At 45.2% G+C, this 16,435-nt stretch overlaps 1 protein-coding gene across 2 annotated transcripts in view; it reads right to left on the bottom strand.

Annotated features, from left to right (window-relative positions):
- The window catches only part of SLC9A7 (solute carrier family 9 member A7), a 131,349-nt gene extending 115,247 nt beyond the window's left edge, over positions 1 to 16,102 (bottom strand). For both annotated transcript variants that reach the window (XM_023249455.2, XM_023249454.2), the window contains exon 1: positions 15,649 to 16,102. In XM_023249455.2, the coding sequence (XP_023105223.1) occupies positions 15,649 to 15,976 (328 nt within the window). In that variant the 5' untranslated portion in view covers positions 15,977 to 16,102. The remainder of the gene's footprint in view (positions 1 to 15,648) is intronic.
- Between the last annotated feature and the right edge of the window lie 333 nt (positions 16,103 to 16,435).

The raw sequence follows: 16,435 nt of genomic DNA on the forward strand, positions 1-16,435 counted from the left end.
GAGCAGGTGTAGAAGTTACAATTAGGTTCATCAGCAAATAACAAACACCGACTTCCAGGCTCCTTCTGAGCCATCAGCACAGAGCCCGATGTGGGGCTCAAACGCACAGACTGAGATCATGACTTGAGCCGAAGTTGGACGTTTAACTGACTGAGCCACCCAGGCGCCCCATGTTGGCATTATTCAAAATACGTTACTAAAAGTTTAAGATGTTAAGTGAAATCTCCAAGATAACCAGCAAGAAAATAACAATATACAGAAAAGGAAAGGATCAAGACTGTACACTATAAAAAAATCACTAAATACACAAAAGGCAGTAATGGAGAAATCGAGGAACCAAAACCATATAAGTCATAAAAAACAAATAGCAACAAGGCAGAAGTAAGTCCTACCTTATCAGTAATTACTTTAATATTAATGAATTAAACTCTATTATTAAAAAAATCTGAGATTGGCAGAATGGGTAAAAACACGTGATCCGTTTATATGCTGTGTATAAGAAAGTAACTTTATTATTTTTTTTTTAATTTTTTTTTAATGTTTATTTATTTTTGAGACAGAGAGAGACAGAGCATGAACGGGGGAGGGGCAGAGAGAGAGGGAGACACAGAACCGGAAGCAGGCTCCAGGCTCTGAGCCATCAGCCCAGAGCCTGACGCGGGGCTCGAACTCACGGACCGCGAGATCGTGACCTGAGCTGAAGTCGGACGCTTAACCGACTGAGCCACCCAGGTGCCCCAAGAAAGTAACTTTAAACACAAAGACACAAAGAGGCTAAAAGTAAAAAGAACAGTCTATGCAAATAGTAATCACAAGGGAGGTGGGATGGCTATAGTATCTGACAAAATAGATTTTAAGTTAAAAATTACAAAAGACAAAGAAAGATCTATGTTGACAAAATCTTCAATCCATCTAGAAGGTACAACAATTATAAACATACACATGCCTAAAAATGGATTTCCCAAATACATGAAGCAAAATCTGACAGGACTAAAGGAGGAAATAGTTCTATAATAATAGTTGATTTCAAAAACCGACTATCAATAACATATAGAAAAAAGAGACAGAAGGAAGATCAATAAAGAATTAGAGGACTTGAAGAATACTATAAACCAACTGGGTCTACAGACACATACAGAGCACTTTGCCCAACAACAGCAGAATACACATTTTTCTCAAGTACATATGGAACGTTCTCCAGGACGGACTCTAAGTTAGGTCACCAAACAAGTCGTAATAAACTTAAAGAGTCTAAAAGTATATGTAGTATCTTTTCCAATCACAACGGGATGAACTAGAAATCAGCAACAGAAGGAAAACTAGAAAACTCACAAATGGGTGGAAAGTGAACCACAGACTCTTAACCAATAAGTCAAAGAAGAAATCACAAAGGAAATTAGAAAATACCTTGGGAAAAATGAAAACAACATGATGTACCAACAGTTATCAGATGCAGCAAAAGCAGTGCTCAGAGAGAAATTCTTAGCTGTAAGAGTCTACATTAAAAAAGAAGAATGATCTCGGAGCACCTGGATGGCTCAGTCAGTTAAGCATCCGACTCTTGATTTTGGCTCAGGTCATGATCTCACAGTTCATGAGCTCGAGCCCCATGTCAAGCTCTGCGCTGACAGTGTAGAGCCTGCTTGGGATCCTCTCTCTTTCTCTCTCTCTCTGCCCCTCCCCCACTTGCGCAGGCATGCACTCTTTCTCAAAAATAAATAATCTTTTTTTTTTTTTGAAAAAAGAAGAATGATCTCAAAGCAGTAACTTAACTGTACACCTTAAGGAAGTAAAAAAAGAAAGAGCAAACCAAAACCCAAAGCTAGAATAAGGAAAGAAATGAAAAGATTAGAGAGGAGATAAATAAATAATAGAAGAAAAAAAGCAACAACACCAAAAGTTGGTTCTTTGAAAAGATCAACAAAACTGACAAACTGTAGCTAGGGTAACTAAGGGGAAAAAAAGACTCAAATTACTAAAATCAGATATGAAAAAGGAGACATTACTATCAACTTTACAGAATTTAGAAAGATTACAAAAGAATACTATGGGGGCCCCTAGGTGTCTCAGTTGGTTAAGTGTCCAACTTCAGCTCAGGTCGTGATCTCGCAGTCCATGAGTTCTAGCCTCACATCAGGCTCTGTGCTGACAGCTCAGAGCCTGGAGCCTGTTTCAGATTCTGTGTCTCCCTCTCTCTCTGACCCTCCCCCGTTCATGCTCTGTCTCTCTCTGTCTCAAGAATAAATAAATGTTAAAAAAAAATAATAAAAAAAAAAAAGAATACTATGAACTGGATAATCTAGATGAAACTCACACATTTCTAGAAACACACAAACTATCAAAACTGACTCAAGAAGAAATAGAAAATCTGAATAGACCTATAACAACAAGGAAAGTGAATCAGTGATCAAAACCTTCCCAACAAAGAAAAGACCAGGACCACATGGCTTTATTGGTTAATTTTACCACACATTTAAGAAAGAACTGACAACAATCCTTCTCAAATTCTTCCAAAACCTGAAGCAGAGTGAATACTTCCTGACTCTATGAAGCCAGCATTACCCTGATATCAAAGCCAAATTCATGACAAGAACAGAAAACTACAGACCAACAGTCCTTATAAATGCAGATGCAAAAATCCTCCAACACTGGATAACCAGATTCAGCAGCATATTAAAAGAGTTATATACCATGACCAAATGTAATCTATCCCAGGAATACAAGGGTGGCTCAATATATGAAGGCCAATCAGTGTAATATACCACATTAATAGAATGAAGGAAAAAACCCACATAATCACCTCAACTGATCGAGAAAAAGCATGACAAAAATAGTATCTTTTCATGATAAAAACACCCACATAAACCAGAAATAGAAAGGGACTTTCCCCATGTGATATAGGGTATATGTGAAAAACCTGTATCTAACATCATACTTAATGATGAAAGACTGAAACCTTTTCCCCTAAGATCAGGAACAAGACAAGGATACGCATTTTCACCATTTCTATTCAAGACAGTAATGGAAGTTCTAACCAGAACAATTAGGCAAGAAAGGGAAATAAAAGGCATCCAAATTAGAAAGTAAGAAGTAAAACTAACTCCATGTGCAGATGACATGACCTTGTATATAAAAAACTCTAAAGAATCCAAAACACTGTTAGAGAAAATAAACAAGTTCAATACAGTTGCAGGAGGCAAAATCAACACCAAAAAAAAAAATCAGTCATATGTTTATACATTAGCAATGAACAAGAAACCTAAGAAAATAATTTCATTGATAATAGCATAAAAAGCAAGAAAATAGTTGAAAATAAATTTAACATTTAAGGACACGTAAGAGTTGTATACTAAACCCCAAAACATCACTGAAAGAAATTAAAGACCTAAATAAATGAAAAGATATCCATGTTATGGACTGTAAGACTAAAAATCATTAAGATGACTGGGGCACCTGGGTGGCTCAGTCAGTTAAGTGTCCGACTTTGGCTCAGGTTATGATCTCACGGTTTGTGAGTTTGAGCCCCTCATCAGGCTCTCTGCCATCAGCACAGAGCCTGCTTCGGATCCTCTGTCCCCTTTCTCTCTGCCCCTCCCCTGCTCTCTCTCTCTCTAAAAATAAACTTTAAAAATCATTAAGGTGACAATACTACCCAAAGCAATATATAGACTCAATGCAATCCCTATCAAAATCTTAATGGCAGAAGTGAAAAAACACTTCCCAGTTTCAAAACTTATTACAAAGCTATAGTGGTACTGGTATAAGGACAGACATATAGACCAGTGGGATAGAATTAAGGGTACCAACACCATTCAATGAGGAAGGGACAGTTTCTTCAACAAATGATGCTGGCATAACTGAACATCCACATACAAAAAAAAATAAATTTGGACCCTTACCTTATACCATATATAAAAATTAACTCAATATAAACCAAAAATCAAAATTTAAGAGTTAAAACTATAAAACTCTTCATAGAAACAGTAAGAGAAAGCTTCATGGCCCTGGTTTTGGCAAAGATTTCTTGGCCTAGGCAACAAAAGAAAAAATAGGTAACCCGAATGTCATCAAAATTAAAGCCTTTGTGCATCAAAGGCCACTATCATAAAATAAAAAGGCAACCCATGAAATCGGAAAAAGTATTTGCAAATCATATATCTAGTAAGAGATTAATATCCAGAACATATAAAGAACTCCTACAACTTAGCAACAACATAAAAATAAACAACCCAATTCAAAAATGGGCAGAGGACTGGAATGAACTTTTCTCCAAAGAAGATGCCCATGAAAAGATGCTCCGCACCATCAGTCATTAGGAAAATGAAAATCAAAACCACAATAAGCTACCACTTCACAAGTACTAGGACGACCACCAAAAAAGACAACAACAGAAAATAACAAAGTATTAGAGACGCTGTGGAGAGACTGGAACGCTTGTGCACTGGGGGTGGGAATGTAAGATACGGCAGCTGCTGCGGAAAACAGTTTAAGCAATTCCTCAAAAAGTTAAACAAAGAGGGGCACCTGGGTGGGGTCAGTCAGTTAAGCTCCTGACTCTCAATCTTGGCTCAGGTCATGATCTCATGGTTCCTGAGATCGAGCCCTGAGTCGGGCTCTGTGCTGACAACACGGAGCCTGCTTAGGATTCTTTCTCTCTTTCCCTCTCTCTGACCCTCCTCCACACGTGCTCTAGCTCTCTCCTCTCAAAACAAATAAATACACTTTAAAATAAAAGTTAAACTTGGGGGCGCCTGGGTGGCTCAGTCGGTTGTGGGTCCAATTTCAGCTCATGCTTCGTGGGTTCGGGCTCCATGTTGGGCTCTGTGCTGACAGCTCAGAGCCTGGAGCCTGCTTCAGATTCTTTGTCTCCCTCTCTCTCTGACCCTCCCCTGCTTGTTCTCTGTCTGTCTGTCTGTCTGTCTCTCTCTGAAAAATCAATAAACATTAAAAAATAATAATAAAATAAAAGTTCAACACAGAACTACCATATGACCCAGCAATTCCACTCCTAGGTGTATATTCAAAAGAACTGAAAACAGGGGCTCAATCAGATACTTGTATGTTCACGGCAGCATTATTCATAATAGACAAAAGGTGGAAACAACCCAAGCGTCCAGGAACTGATAAATGAATGAACAAAATGCAGAATGGAATACTATTCAGCCACAGAAAGGAATGAAGTTCATATATATGCTATGACATGAACGAACCTTGAAAATATTATGCCAAGCAAGGAGCGCCTGGGTGGCTCAGTCGGTTAAGCGTCCAGGTCATGATTCGTGGGTTTGTGGGTTCGAGCCCCACGTCGGGCTCTGCGCTGACAGCTCGGAGCCTGGAGCCTGGTTCGGATTCTGTGTCTCCTTCTCTCTCTGCCCCCACCCCCCCCCCCCCCGCTCGTGCTCTGTCTCTCTCTCTCAAAAGAAATAAATAATAACACATTTTTAAATTTTTTTTTAAAAAGAAAATATTACCCCAAGTGAAATAAGTCAGGTACAAATAAGTCATACACGTATATGAAATGTCCAGGATAGGCAAATTCATAGAGACAGAAACCCGATTAGAGGATACTGGGGAATGGGGGGCAGAGGAAGGAAGGAGACATTGCTGTTTAATGGGTACAGAGTTTCTATTTGAGGGGATAAAAAAAAATTTGGAGACAGCGGTGACGGCCACGCAATGAAACACATTTTAAACCACCATGTGGCTTATCAGCTGAATACACAATTGTCTGCAAACGTACTCACCTATCCCTTTGTGCTCCTTCCTGAGACAGCTCTTGCTGTGATTCAGGCAGATGTTTTCACACACACACAGTTTTCCCTCTCAGAAACTCCTTTCAATTTTTTAGTCGCTGGGGCCGTGCTGCAATGTACTGTTTCATTTTGTGAAACTGAAATCTGGTTTAATTGATGTTTGCTCAGAAAAGGCAACATCGTCTCGTAACATTCTGTGTAATTTTGCGGCACGAGAACCTGAAGGACCTTTCATGCGAAGCAGGGTTACGGCCCCTTCTTTTTGTTAGACAAAACAGTATCTGTTGAACATTTCCATGGTGCCTACTATGTGTCTGGCGCCATTCTCGGGACAGAGGAGACGGGCAGTGAACAAAAGACAGATACGCCTGCCCACCCAGTCATTCAGGCTTATGTTCTAACGTCTTTTGGAAGAGACTGGTAGGCCTGTGGGAACCAGCACTGTAAGAGTAGTGAGACCTGGCAGTTCCACAGACCCAGTTCTACCTGCCTCCCCAGCTCTGTGACAGTGACCTACAGACGAGGGAGATTTTAAGCACCTGCTCCCACCTGAGAAGCTGGCATGGCCACTGTGAACATCCCTTGGCAGTTCTTCTGGGTTTTTCCCCCTTAGCAACTGGTAGCTTCCTGCCATATCGTCTTGGTCAGGGCCGCGATAACAAAGCACCATAGAGCAGGTGGCTTATACATCACCGAAGTGTATTTTTCCTCACGGTTCTGGAGGCTGGAAGTCCAAGATCACGGTAGTAGAATGGTCAGGTTTCTGGTGAGAGTCTCTTCTGGGTTGCAGACTGCTGACTTCTCACTGTATACTGTATACATGGTGGCAGAGAGAACTCCCAGAGGTCTCTTTCAAAATCCCATTCTTTTCTAATCGCATTCAGGAGGGCTCCCAAAGGCCACAGCTCCTAATACTATCACACTAGGGGTTAGGATTTCAACATATGAATTGGGGGAGGCCCAACCAACCAATGTATACCACATATCAATGGGGTAACACCTGGAGTGTGGCCATTGGGATGAAAATGAACAGGCATTTTGGCCCCACTAGGATCCAAGGGCCCCAGGCCAATCTAGCACCGGAAAAGCCAGTCTTCCAAATTGGTCAGCCTCACTCCTTGCACCAGTACACTGGAGTTTGGGGCCAAGGCCCCAGCTAATAATAAAGGGACGCTATGGTTTGTTTTATCCTCTGAGCATAGCTTTCCCTCGGGAGACCCCCTGGAAGCGGGGCATCGGGGCCGGATTCAGGTTCTGCCGTACCCGGGCCAAACACATCCTGAACCGTATTGATCTCATCCTTTAGGGTACCCCCACTTACCAATCTCAAACGGGCGACCCTAAACGAATGAGGTGCTAGGCCTAACTTTTGATCTCTTTGTCTGGCAAAACGGGACCCACAACACGGCCAAACGGCTTAAAGTATGCAAAGTCCTGAACACAGTGCCCGGCCATCATAGCAGATGCTAAAAAAAAAAATAGTTGCTATTTTTCTACAGTTATTTAATTACAAGCAACATAGTGAATATATTTTAAAGGGTGAAAACTTAAATAACAACAGTGAGTTTCGAACTTCAACTTAAAACGACAAAAACAAAACCCTGCTACCGTAATGAAACACGGATTTCTGGGTCCCACTCTGAGGCCGGACCTTCTAGGTCTAACGAGCTCCCAGGTGATGCTGATAAGTGCATTGAGACAACTTCACAAACTCCAGATGAATACTCTCTCCAAACTGGATTACTTAAAAAAACTTAGCTTGTGCTCGCTTCGGCAGCACATATACTAAAAAAACTTAGCTTAGCAGCAGCAGCAGCAACCAAACCGCATGCAAATTCTCCCACTTCTCTTTTCTGGATTATGTGGGAGAAAGTACTCATCAAATACTGCATCGGACGTTGGCTGGCTGCTCTCCACCCTGGTCCCCTTCCTCCAGCTAGACTACACTGCCCCGCCTCTCTTCCAGTTAGATGTGGCCTCATGACCAAGCTCTGTCCAACAGAAGTGGGCAAAGTGACACGAACCACTTCCACACTTAGCACGCGGTCTTCCCGTGTGATCCCCTTTTTCTTTCCTCATTCACTGGCCGGAGAGAGAGGATTTCAAGGAAGCCAGAAAATGGAGGACGCCTGGCTCCTGAACGACCACACCGAGAACCACCTGCCAGACCCTTGCACTGAACTCTTCTTATGTTAGGCCACTGAAATGTGGGGTTGGTCTGTTCTAACTGCTAGCATTACCCTAATACAAATATCCACATTGATTAAAAGCCAGGTAGCATGTTTTACCCAAAGGAGAAAAGTCTCCTAATACCTGTTCTCTTGCAAGTGGAAGAGAGGCAATTTTTCAAAGGGCATGTGAGCTTTAAAATGAAACCAAAAGGGGCGCCCGGGTGGCTCAGTCGGTTAAGCGTCCAATGCCAGCTCAAGTCATGGTCTCGCGGTTGGTGAGTTCGAGCCCCGCGTCGGGCTCTGGGTGGACAGCTCGGAGCCTGGAGCCTGCTTCGGATTCTCTGTCTCCCTCTCTCTCTGCCCCTCCCCCATGCTTTGTCTGTCTCTCTCTCTCTCTCTCTCACTCTCAAAAATAAATAAGCATTAAAAAGAATGTTTTAAACCAAACCAAAAAATTAAAATTCAAAAGAAGTTACTGATTCTCAAGTCGTGAAAGCCTAACACATCTCATAGCAACTAACGTCAAACAGCATTCCTCAATTTCAGAGTTCAATGAGAGTAGCGGGTTGTATACCGCCTCACCTGTACAACCTTTCAGGGAGGAAAGTTAACAGGTTACCAGCTAACAGGTTAGCAGGGAGGTTAACATTGTCCCCAGTCCTCTATTTTAATGAAAATTTTGACACACACAAAAAAGTTGAAAGATGAATAGAAAACACACCCTTTCATCCACCACCCAGGTGTAGCAAGTGCTAGCATTCTGCCATATTGGTTTCCTCTATATATGGGTGTATTTTTTTGACTGAACTTTTTGAAAGTAAGCTGCATGTGTCAGGACTCATACACTTCACCCTTGAATAATTCAGCCTACAATTCCAATGAGTACGTACGTTCTCCTGTATAACCTCCATTATCTCACCTAAGAAAAGTATCAGTAATTCCCTAATGTCATCTAACACCAAGTCCATGTTCAAATATCCCTGATTGTCCCCCCAAACATTCTACAGCTTATTTTCATGAACCAGGAGCCAATCAAGCTCCCTGTGCTCTGACTGCTTATATTTGGTCTCTATGAGCTTAGAACATGGTCTTAGTCTGCTCAGGCTGCTAGGACAAAATACCATTGACTGGGCGGTTTAAACAACAAACATTTATTTCTCACAGTTCTGGAGGCTGGAAAGTTCAAGATCAAGGCGCTGGCAGATTCGGCGTCTGACTAGAGCCCTCTTCCTAGCTTGTAGATGGCTGGCTTCTCACTGTATCCTCACATGGTAGAGAGATAGGGGGCTCTTGTCTCTCCCTCTTCTTATAAGGGCACTAATCCCATCGTACGGGTTCCACCCTCATGACCTCATCTAAACCTAATTACCTCCCCCAAACCCCACTTCCAAATAGCATCACATTAGGGATCAGGACTTCAACATAGGAATCTTGGCTGGGGCAGGGGGAGGGTACTACAATTCAGTCTATAACAGACACTAATCCTGCCTTTTTGTTTCCCTTTGACACAGCCTTGTTGAAGAGACCAGGACAACTTGTCTCGTAAGTTATCCCGTATTTTGGATATGTCAAATTGCTTTCACACGGTACTTGATAACTTGTTTCCCTCTCCCCTGTATTTCCTGTAAGCTGGAAGATGTGCCTAAAACCTCGATTCGATTCAAACAGAACATCTGGAGGATGAATCCGACAGGGGTAAAGCTGTAGAGCTTCACAAGGAGCAAGGATAAATTTGACGGCTCAGCTATAAGACAGTGGCTGCCAGACCTCGCCATTACAAAGATATCTTCTTTCCTTCGCAATAGGCGAGTAACCTGTGGAGTTATCCTTGGCATCGTGTAAGTACCGTGTTCCCCAACAACTTCTCACCTAGGGCTTTGGAATTCCTTGAAACTCCTTGTCTAAGGTGTTGGGGGCTGTGAGACGGTGGTTTTCTAGTGACATCATTCCAGAGAGGTTAACTTCTGAAGGTTCTAAGAAACACTTTCAGGAAATGTCATTTTCTAATTTTAAGACACGTTTTGCTTCCGTGTATTACTTTGAAATAACTAAAAGATTTCCCTGTGCCCAGAGATTTCAAAAAGAACATCCTGATAGCCAAGGAAAATGCTACCCAACCACATAACTATGTTCTCTTAGTTCTAATGTATTTTTTGCTACACAAACGCTGTTTGCTTTTATTTTTACTTTTTTAACGTTTATTCATTTTTGAGAGACACGGAGAGACAGAGCATGAGCAGGGGAGGGGCAGAGAGAGAGGGAGACACAGAATGCGAAGCAGGCTCCAGGCTCTGAACTGTCAGCCCAGAGGCAGATGTGGGGCTCGAACTCACAAACTGTGAGATCATGACCTGAGCTGGAGTCAGACACTTAACCAACTGACCCACCCAGGCACTCTTTTTAAATTTTTTTTAAACGTTTACTTATTATTGAAAGACAGAGAGAGACAGAGTGTGAGCAGGGGAGGGGCAGAGAGAGAGGGAGACACAGAATCCGAAGCAGGCTCCAGGCTCCGAGGCATCAGCACAGAGCCCGATGCAGGCTCGAACTCACAAACTGTGATATCACCACCTGAGCCGAAGTTGGAAGCTTAACTGACTGAGCCACTCAGGCGCCTCTGTTTGCTTTATGTTTAAACAACATTTCAATTACAAAAGTAACGTGTGCCAGTATGGTAGAAAATTCAGGCCATTCAGAAGAGTACAAAGGGAAAAGTAGCATCTCTCTTCCCTCTCTCCCAACAACGGTTTCCACAACCAAAGGATAACCACTGCTAAGTTTGTGTATCCTTCCAAAGAAGCACATATGTCATATAGAAATGTGTATACATCATGTTTGTATACACATATTCCATAATTTTTAAAGCATAAATGAGATAATACTATCCAGACTGTTCTGCCCATTCTTTTTTCCCCATGGCAGTATGTGTGGACGGGGTAGGCATATTGTAAATATTTTCTAGGTATTAACAATTAGCCCCCCCCCCCAAAAAAAATCAAATGTTCCTCATCCCTACTAACTGTATCCAAATGCATTTTTAAAATTTTTTTTTAACGTTTGTTTATTTTTGAGACAGAGAGAGACAGAGCATGAAGGGGGAGGGTCAGAGAGAGGGAGACACAGAATCGGAAGCCGACTCCAGGCTCTGAGCTGTCAGCACAGAGCCCGACACGGGGCTCGAACTCACGGACCGTGAGATCATGACCTGAGCCGAAGTCGGTCGCTTAACCGACTGAGCCACCCAGGCGCCCCTCCTAATGCATTTTTAAATTACAGGGGTGCCTGGGTGGCTCAGTTGCTTAAGCAAACGACTCTTGGTTGCGACTCAGGTAATGATCTCACGGTGCATGAGTTCGAGCCCCACAGTTGGCTCTGCGATGACAGTGAGGTGCCTGCTTGGGATTCTCTCTCTCTCCCTGTCTCTCTGCCCCTTCCATGTACGTGCTCGCTCTCTTTCTCTCTTAAATAATTTACAGCAGGCCTCTACCTGAATTAACCTCAAGTAGCAAAGCTGGCCAAAGAATCATGAAGTCTAGAGTGAGAATGAGAATTCATATCTACCAAGTGTTTAAGTATCAGACACTGCACTTGACCTTTATGATATCTCAATAATATAATAATCCTGTGAAGTGAGGGATACTGTCTCCATTTTTGAAAAGAGGAAACCAAGACGTAGAGAGCTTACCCAATGTTACACAGCTTTATAAGTAACACAGCCAGCACGTGAATCCAAGGTATCTGGTACCCAAGTGAGACCATGTGGAGCTGCCCCAAACTGGGGCCAAAGTGAGGGACTCAAACACACACACACACACACACACACACACACACACACACACACACACACATAAATGAGGGCTCCCGATTAACCAAGAACAGCGTGGTTCCAAGATGTGTGCTCGCAAGGCTCAAACGTTAATTTTATGCTACTGTGCAGAGTCCTATTTCCCCTTGCAGATTTCGCCCATGAACCCACTCTCTCACGCTGCGCTTAGCAATTCGGCTCCAACAAAGCAACAATGAGCCCACGGTCCACAGAACCTGGAGGGGCTGACCAACGCGTACTTGGAAAGTTGATAGGCGTGGAGGAAGCGAGAAGCAGGTGGCAGGCTGCCACGGCCAAGTGAGATATTTTGGACCTGTATCAGTTGCCACAAAAACATTACGGGGGAAGTGGAACTAGCGTACGCATGAGAGAGAACCACAGTTAACTGACACAGTCTGTTTATACCACCTTTCCCTGCCTCAAACACTTGCTATTTCTGCTGCACAGACTTGCTGGGCCTGATAACTTTCAGATGGCACTTAGTCACGTACAGAGGCAGACAGCTGGGAGCTCCCTGCCCTGACAAAACAGGTCAGACTGGTGCCAGGTAAGCTCCTGGTCCACTGCCCTGCAGCTTCCATCAGGGCCTGGGGTGGGGGCTGCTTTCAACTTCCCTGGAGAGTCTGGTCTGTGGTCACCCTCCCTTATGGCTACCCGGGTCTGTTGTCAGGGAGGGGTGCTTGTAACCGCCCCTTGCAATTTAGATGTCGAGCATTCACTGTGTGTCTCTTATTGTCCTTAGATCCCTTGCATCTGAGCAAGCCCTTATTATGGGATCTATTTGTTGTGCACACCACTCCTAATATAGCATCAACTATTTTGGGGGGATAATGAAATAAAAAGGAGAGAGGGAAAGGAAGGAAAATCTCCTTCCCCACGCCCCATTTTGTCTCCATTCCAGGCACGGGGCTCCAGAAGTTCCAGGGGTACAATCCACCATTGAAAGGTCACAGAAAATCGGTAACATAATGTAATTTAAGGAGGGAGAAGTGGGCATCACAGTGGATGATTTGAGAAGCATCTTAAAAATGCCATCACGAATGCCACAGAACGGAGGCAAGGACACGCTAATAGGTAATTCGGCTCCCATAATTCAAAAATCGAAAAGCACGAAAGAGTATACAGTGTATTTCCCTGCCACCTCATGTCACAGCCACCTAGCTCCTCCCCCACACACAAAAAAACAACGTTACTAGTCTATTGCCTGTCCTTCCAGAGATATTGTATACCAACAAATATATATAATCACAATTTATCTTAATATATGACTCTATATAAATATATATTTACCATAACTTTTTATAAACATTAAAGCCTTCCCTTTCAGATTAAAGTGCCACTTAAATATTTTTTAAAGGGGCAGAATTTAACTTTTTTTTTTTTTTTTAATTTCGGACAGTTCTGAAACTTGCAGTTGACCTCTTTCACTCATAAAACTTTACCAACATTAAAAAAAAAAAAACTGCCCCCATTTAAAAATTTAAAAAGCAGATACTGAACAAATGTTTCCTTGCGTCTTTTTGTTCTTTATTACTCAGAGGCAACAGGACAATTACTCACTTCCTCTACCGATATCAAGAAATGAAATCTGTTTTCTTACTATTATTAACAAAGAGAAGTCCTGAAAATCTGTACTGTATTGACTTCAGCGCTCAAAGATTTTCATGCTGAATTTTTAAAAATCAGAATCCCTATCCCAATAGCCTTCAGGAAAGAATGAACAATTAGCTAATCAAATGACATTAGAATTCAGATGGGGCAGGAGGGCGCTAAAACAGAAAGAAGACTAAATATCCATGAGACAGAGAAATGTTTTCTCACGGTTACAGGCAAGATATCCACATCAAAATAGCAATATGTATCACATATTGGCAGACAAAATATCTTCGTATATTTCGAAGTAACTCTAAAACCCAAAGGCAGAGCAAAATTACACAGAATGTTACGAGACGATGTTGCCTTTTCTGAGCAAACATCAATTAAACCAGATTTCAGTTTCACAAAATGAAACAGTACATTGCAGCACGGCCCCAGCGACTAAAAAATTGAAAGGAGTTGAAACCGTACACATCAGCAAAGGAAAATTCCACTATTGTTTGGAAGCCTCAAGATAACGGTGACTGCGCTAAGAACATGGAGTAGTCCTCAGGAAAAAAAATATTTTTAAATCCTCATTTATTTTCCATGCACTTGAACATGTATTCGTGAGCCTGTCAAATCTACCTTCTAAAAGTATTTCACGCTGTGATTTAATGAATTGGATCTAGAGGCCATAAAATAAAAAGATTTTCATGGTTATCTATAGACATATAAGGGTGATCTTCATTTGCATTACGTCTCAGAGTCAACCACCCGAAATGACAACACGCTTCAACTCCCCACTCTGCTACCTGCTCAGTACACCTCCAGCTCTGGCCTCCGTCACTTGTCACCCACGGACACAAACCCCAGAGCTCAAGAATGGCCAGGTATCGAGGCCAAAGTCTGAGTTCACATCTGTAATTTGCAAAAGCCAAACTCGCTTTTAGACCTGGTCCTGTTTCAGTTAAAGATCTGTTTAGGCCTCCACCTCTTTAAAACTAGAGGGCCTCCCGACAGCACTCCATAACCTTGGAAGCCACCAGCCTGGGCTGTCAACGACCCATCAAGAACCCTGAGAAGCGAGGCCCAGGGCCAAGGGTAATTTTCACATTAAAGATTAAGGCATCAGCTTTCCATTCTTTATCAGGGAACCCTGAATGGAAATTGAGTGGAGAGATCCCTCCAGTAAAAGCAATGAAGTAGAATGCTCCCTATTGGGAATAGTCATGAAGCGGGCTCATCTATTTCACATGAGGATGCCAACCTGGGCCTTAACGCCACTGAATTCAATTCAAAAAGAGAATACTGGGTTCCAGTCTGGAGTCAGAATGGGGGGTGGGGGCGGGGAGAGAGGGATGATTCAGATTACAGCTAACTGACATCCGTGTGACAACAGCAGATTGGTGCTGACCGCTCCGCGGGTAACACACCGGGTGCCATTAAATCCACAAAAAGATGATGGCATCAGCCCACCCTTCACAACAAAAGACGGCTGGCTCCAGGATTAAAACCACTACTTTTCCTCTTCATGCACTTATAAACGTGTCTTCAAAGTCAGGTCCGCGTTAAAATCTGAAGAACACAAATCTCGTCTTTGCTTGGAGAAGCCAAGTAACTGGGTAGAACGTCCCACCTGGACAGACGGGTGGGAGGCGTGCCCACATCCCCGACTAGGCCCGACCGTGGCAGTGCACCACACTGGATCCTGGACCCCGCTCATTTTTCACAGCGCTTCACACTCTGACTTTACCAAGAGACCCAGGAACGTGGATTTCAGAAGTGGGCGCCCACCCGGGGTGACCATGGATGTGTGCATCCATCAGGCCCCGCACGCCAAGACCCAACCCCAGAAACCCTCAGTCCTCGCCCCCACCCTCACTGTGGCCTGCCTCCTGGGGTGACGCGGTCCCCAAGGAAGTCACCCACCCTCTGCCGCCGCGGCACACGTACCCTGTTGAGCTGAACTGGGGCGGGAGGTGGGGGGAGGCGAGTGCGGAAGCGCGATGCGGGGAGGGGGGGGCAGCGCAAAACAGAACCCGGTGGGCAGAACCAGGCCACCTCTGTGCCTTTCATTATCCTGGTTCCCCGATGAAGACACAGCGAAATGGGGTGGAATTCTTTTTAACGGGAATAGAAAGCCAGAAAAAATGCAGACAGTTGACCTTGGGAACCAACCCCGTCGCAGCGGGAAACGGAAAAGAAACACGTTGGCAAGGGAAGGGGGGAGCGCAGCGCAGAGCGGGGCGGGGTGGGGGCAGCGCAGCGGCCCGGCCGCCGGAGGGGTGTCGGGGTGGTGGGCGCGGTAGGGGGTGCTCACCGTAGATCATGGCCAGCCCGGTCTCGTGCAGGAAGCGCACCCGGCGGTGCTTGAAGAGCCAGATGGTGAGGATGGTGAGCGTGAGCAGCAGGATGAAGGTGAGCAGGCTCACGCTGTCTTGCCGGTGGCTCTCCTCCGCCTCCTTCTCAGTGGCGAGCTCCTCCATGGCGCTGCTGTCTTCGGCCGCCGCCCCAGAGGAGGAGGCCGAGGCCGCGGCGCGCAGCCCCCGACCCAGCAGCAGCGGCAGCAGCGGCAGCAGCAGCAGCCGCGGTGGCAGCGCCCGGGCCGCCCGGCCCCGGCCGAGGCGCGCCGCGTCACCAGGCTCCATGGCCCCAGGGCCGCCCGCGCCTCCTGCGCGCGGGGACCAGCAGTCCGCGCCGTCGGCGGGTTCCCGCGGCGCCGCCGACCTGCCCGAGTGGCCGTGGCCGCGGCCGCCGCAGCTCCTCCCCCCCGCGCGCGCCGGGCCGGGGCTGCGCCGGGAACCGCGTGGGGGAGGGGCGCGCGCAGTGCGCAGGATCCCCAAGCACCGCCCCCCGCCCGCGCACCTGTTCGGCCCCCAGCCGCGCCGCACCGCGCCGAGCGCCCTCCTGGCCGCCGAGGCCTACGGGGCCGGGGCCGTCCGACTCGGGGGCCGGGTCGCGGGCCCCGTGCCTCCCTGCGCGCCTCACCCGGTCCTGGCGTACCTGGCCAGGCCGTCCGGGGTCGCGGGGCCGTTCCTGGGCTGACGCCGCCGCGCTTCCTAAACGCGACGCCAGAGGTCGCCGGTGCCTGGCAGGAGCATCAGCTT

The sequence above is a fragment of the Felis catus genome, chromosome X (assembly GCF_018350175.1).
Source record: "Felis catus isolate Fca126 chromosome X, F.catus_Fca126_mat1.0, whole genome shotgun sequence".
NCBI lineage: Eukaryota > Metazoa > Chordata > Mammalia > Carnivora > Felidae > Felis > Felis catus.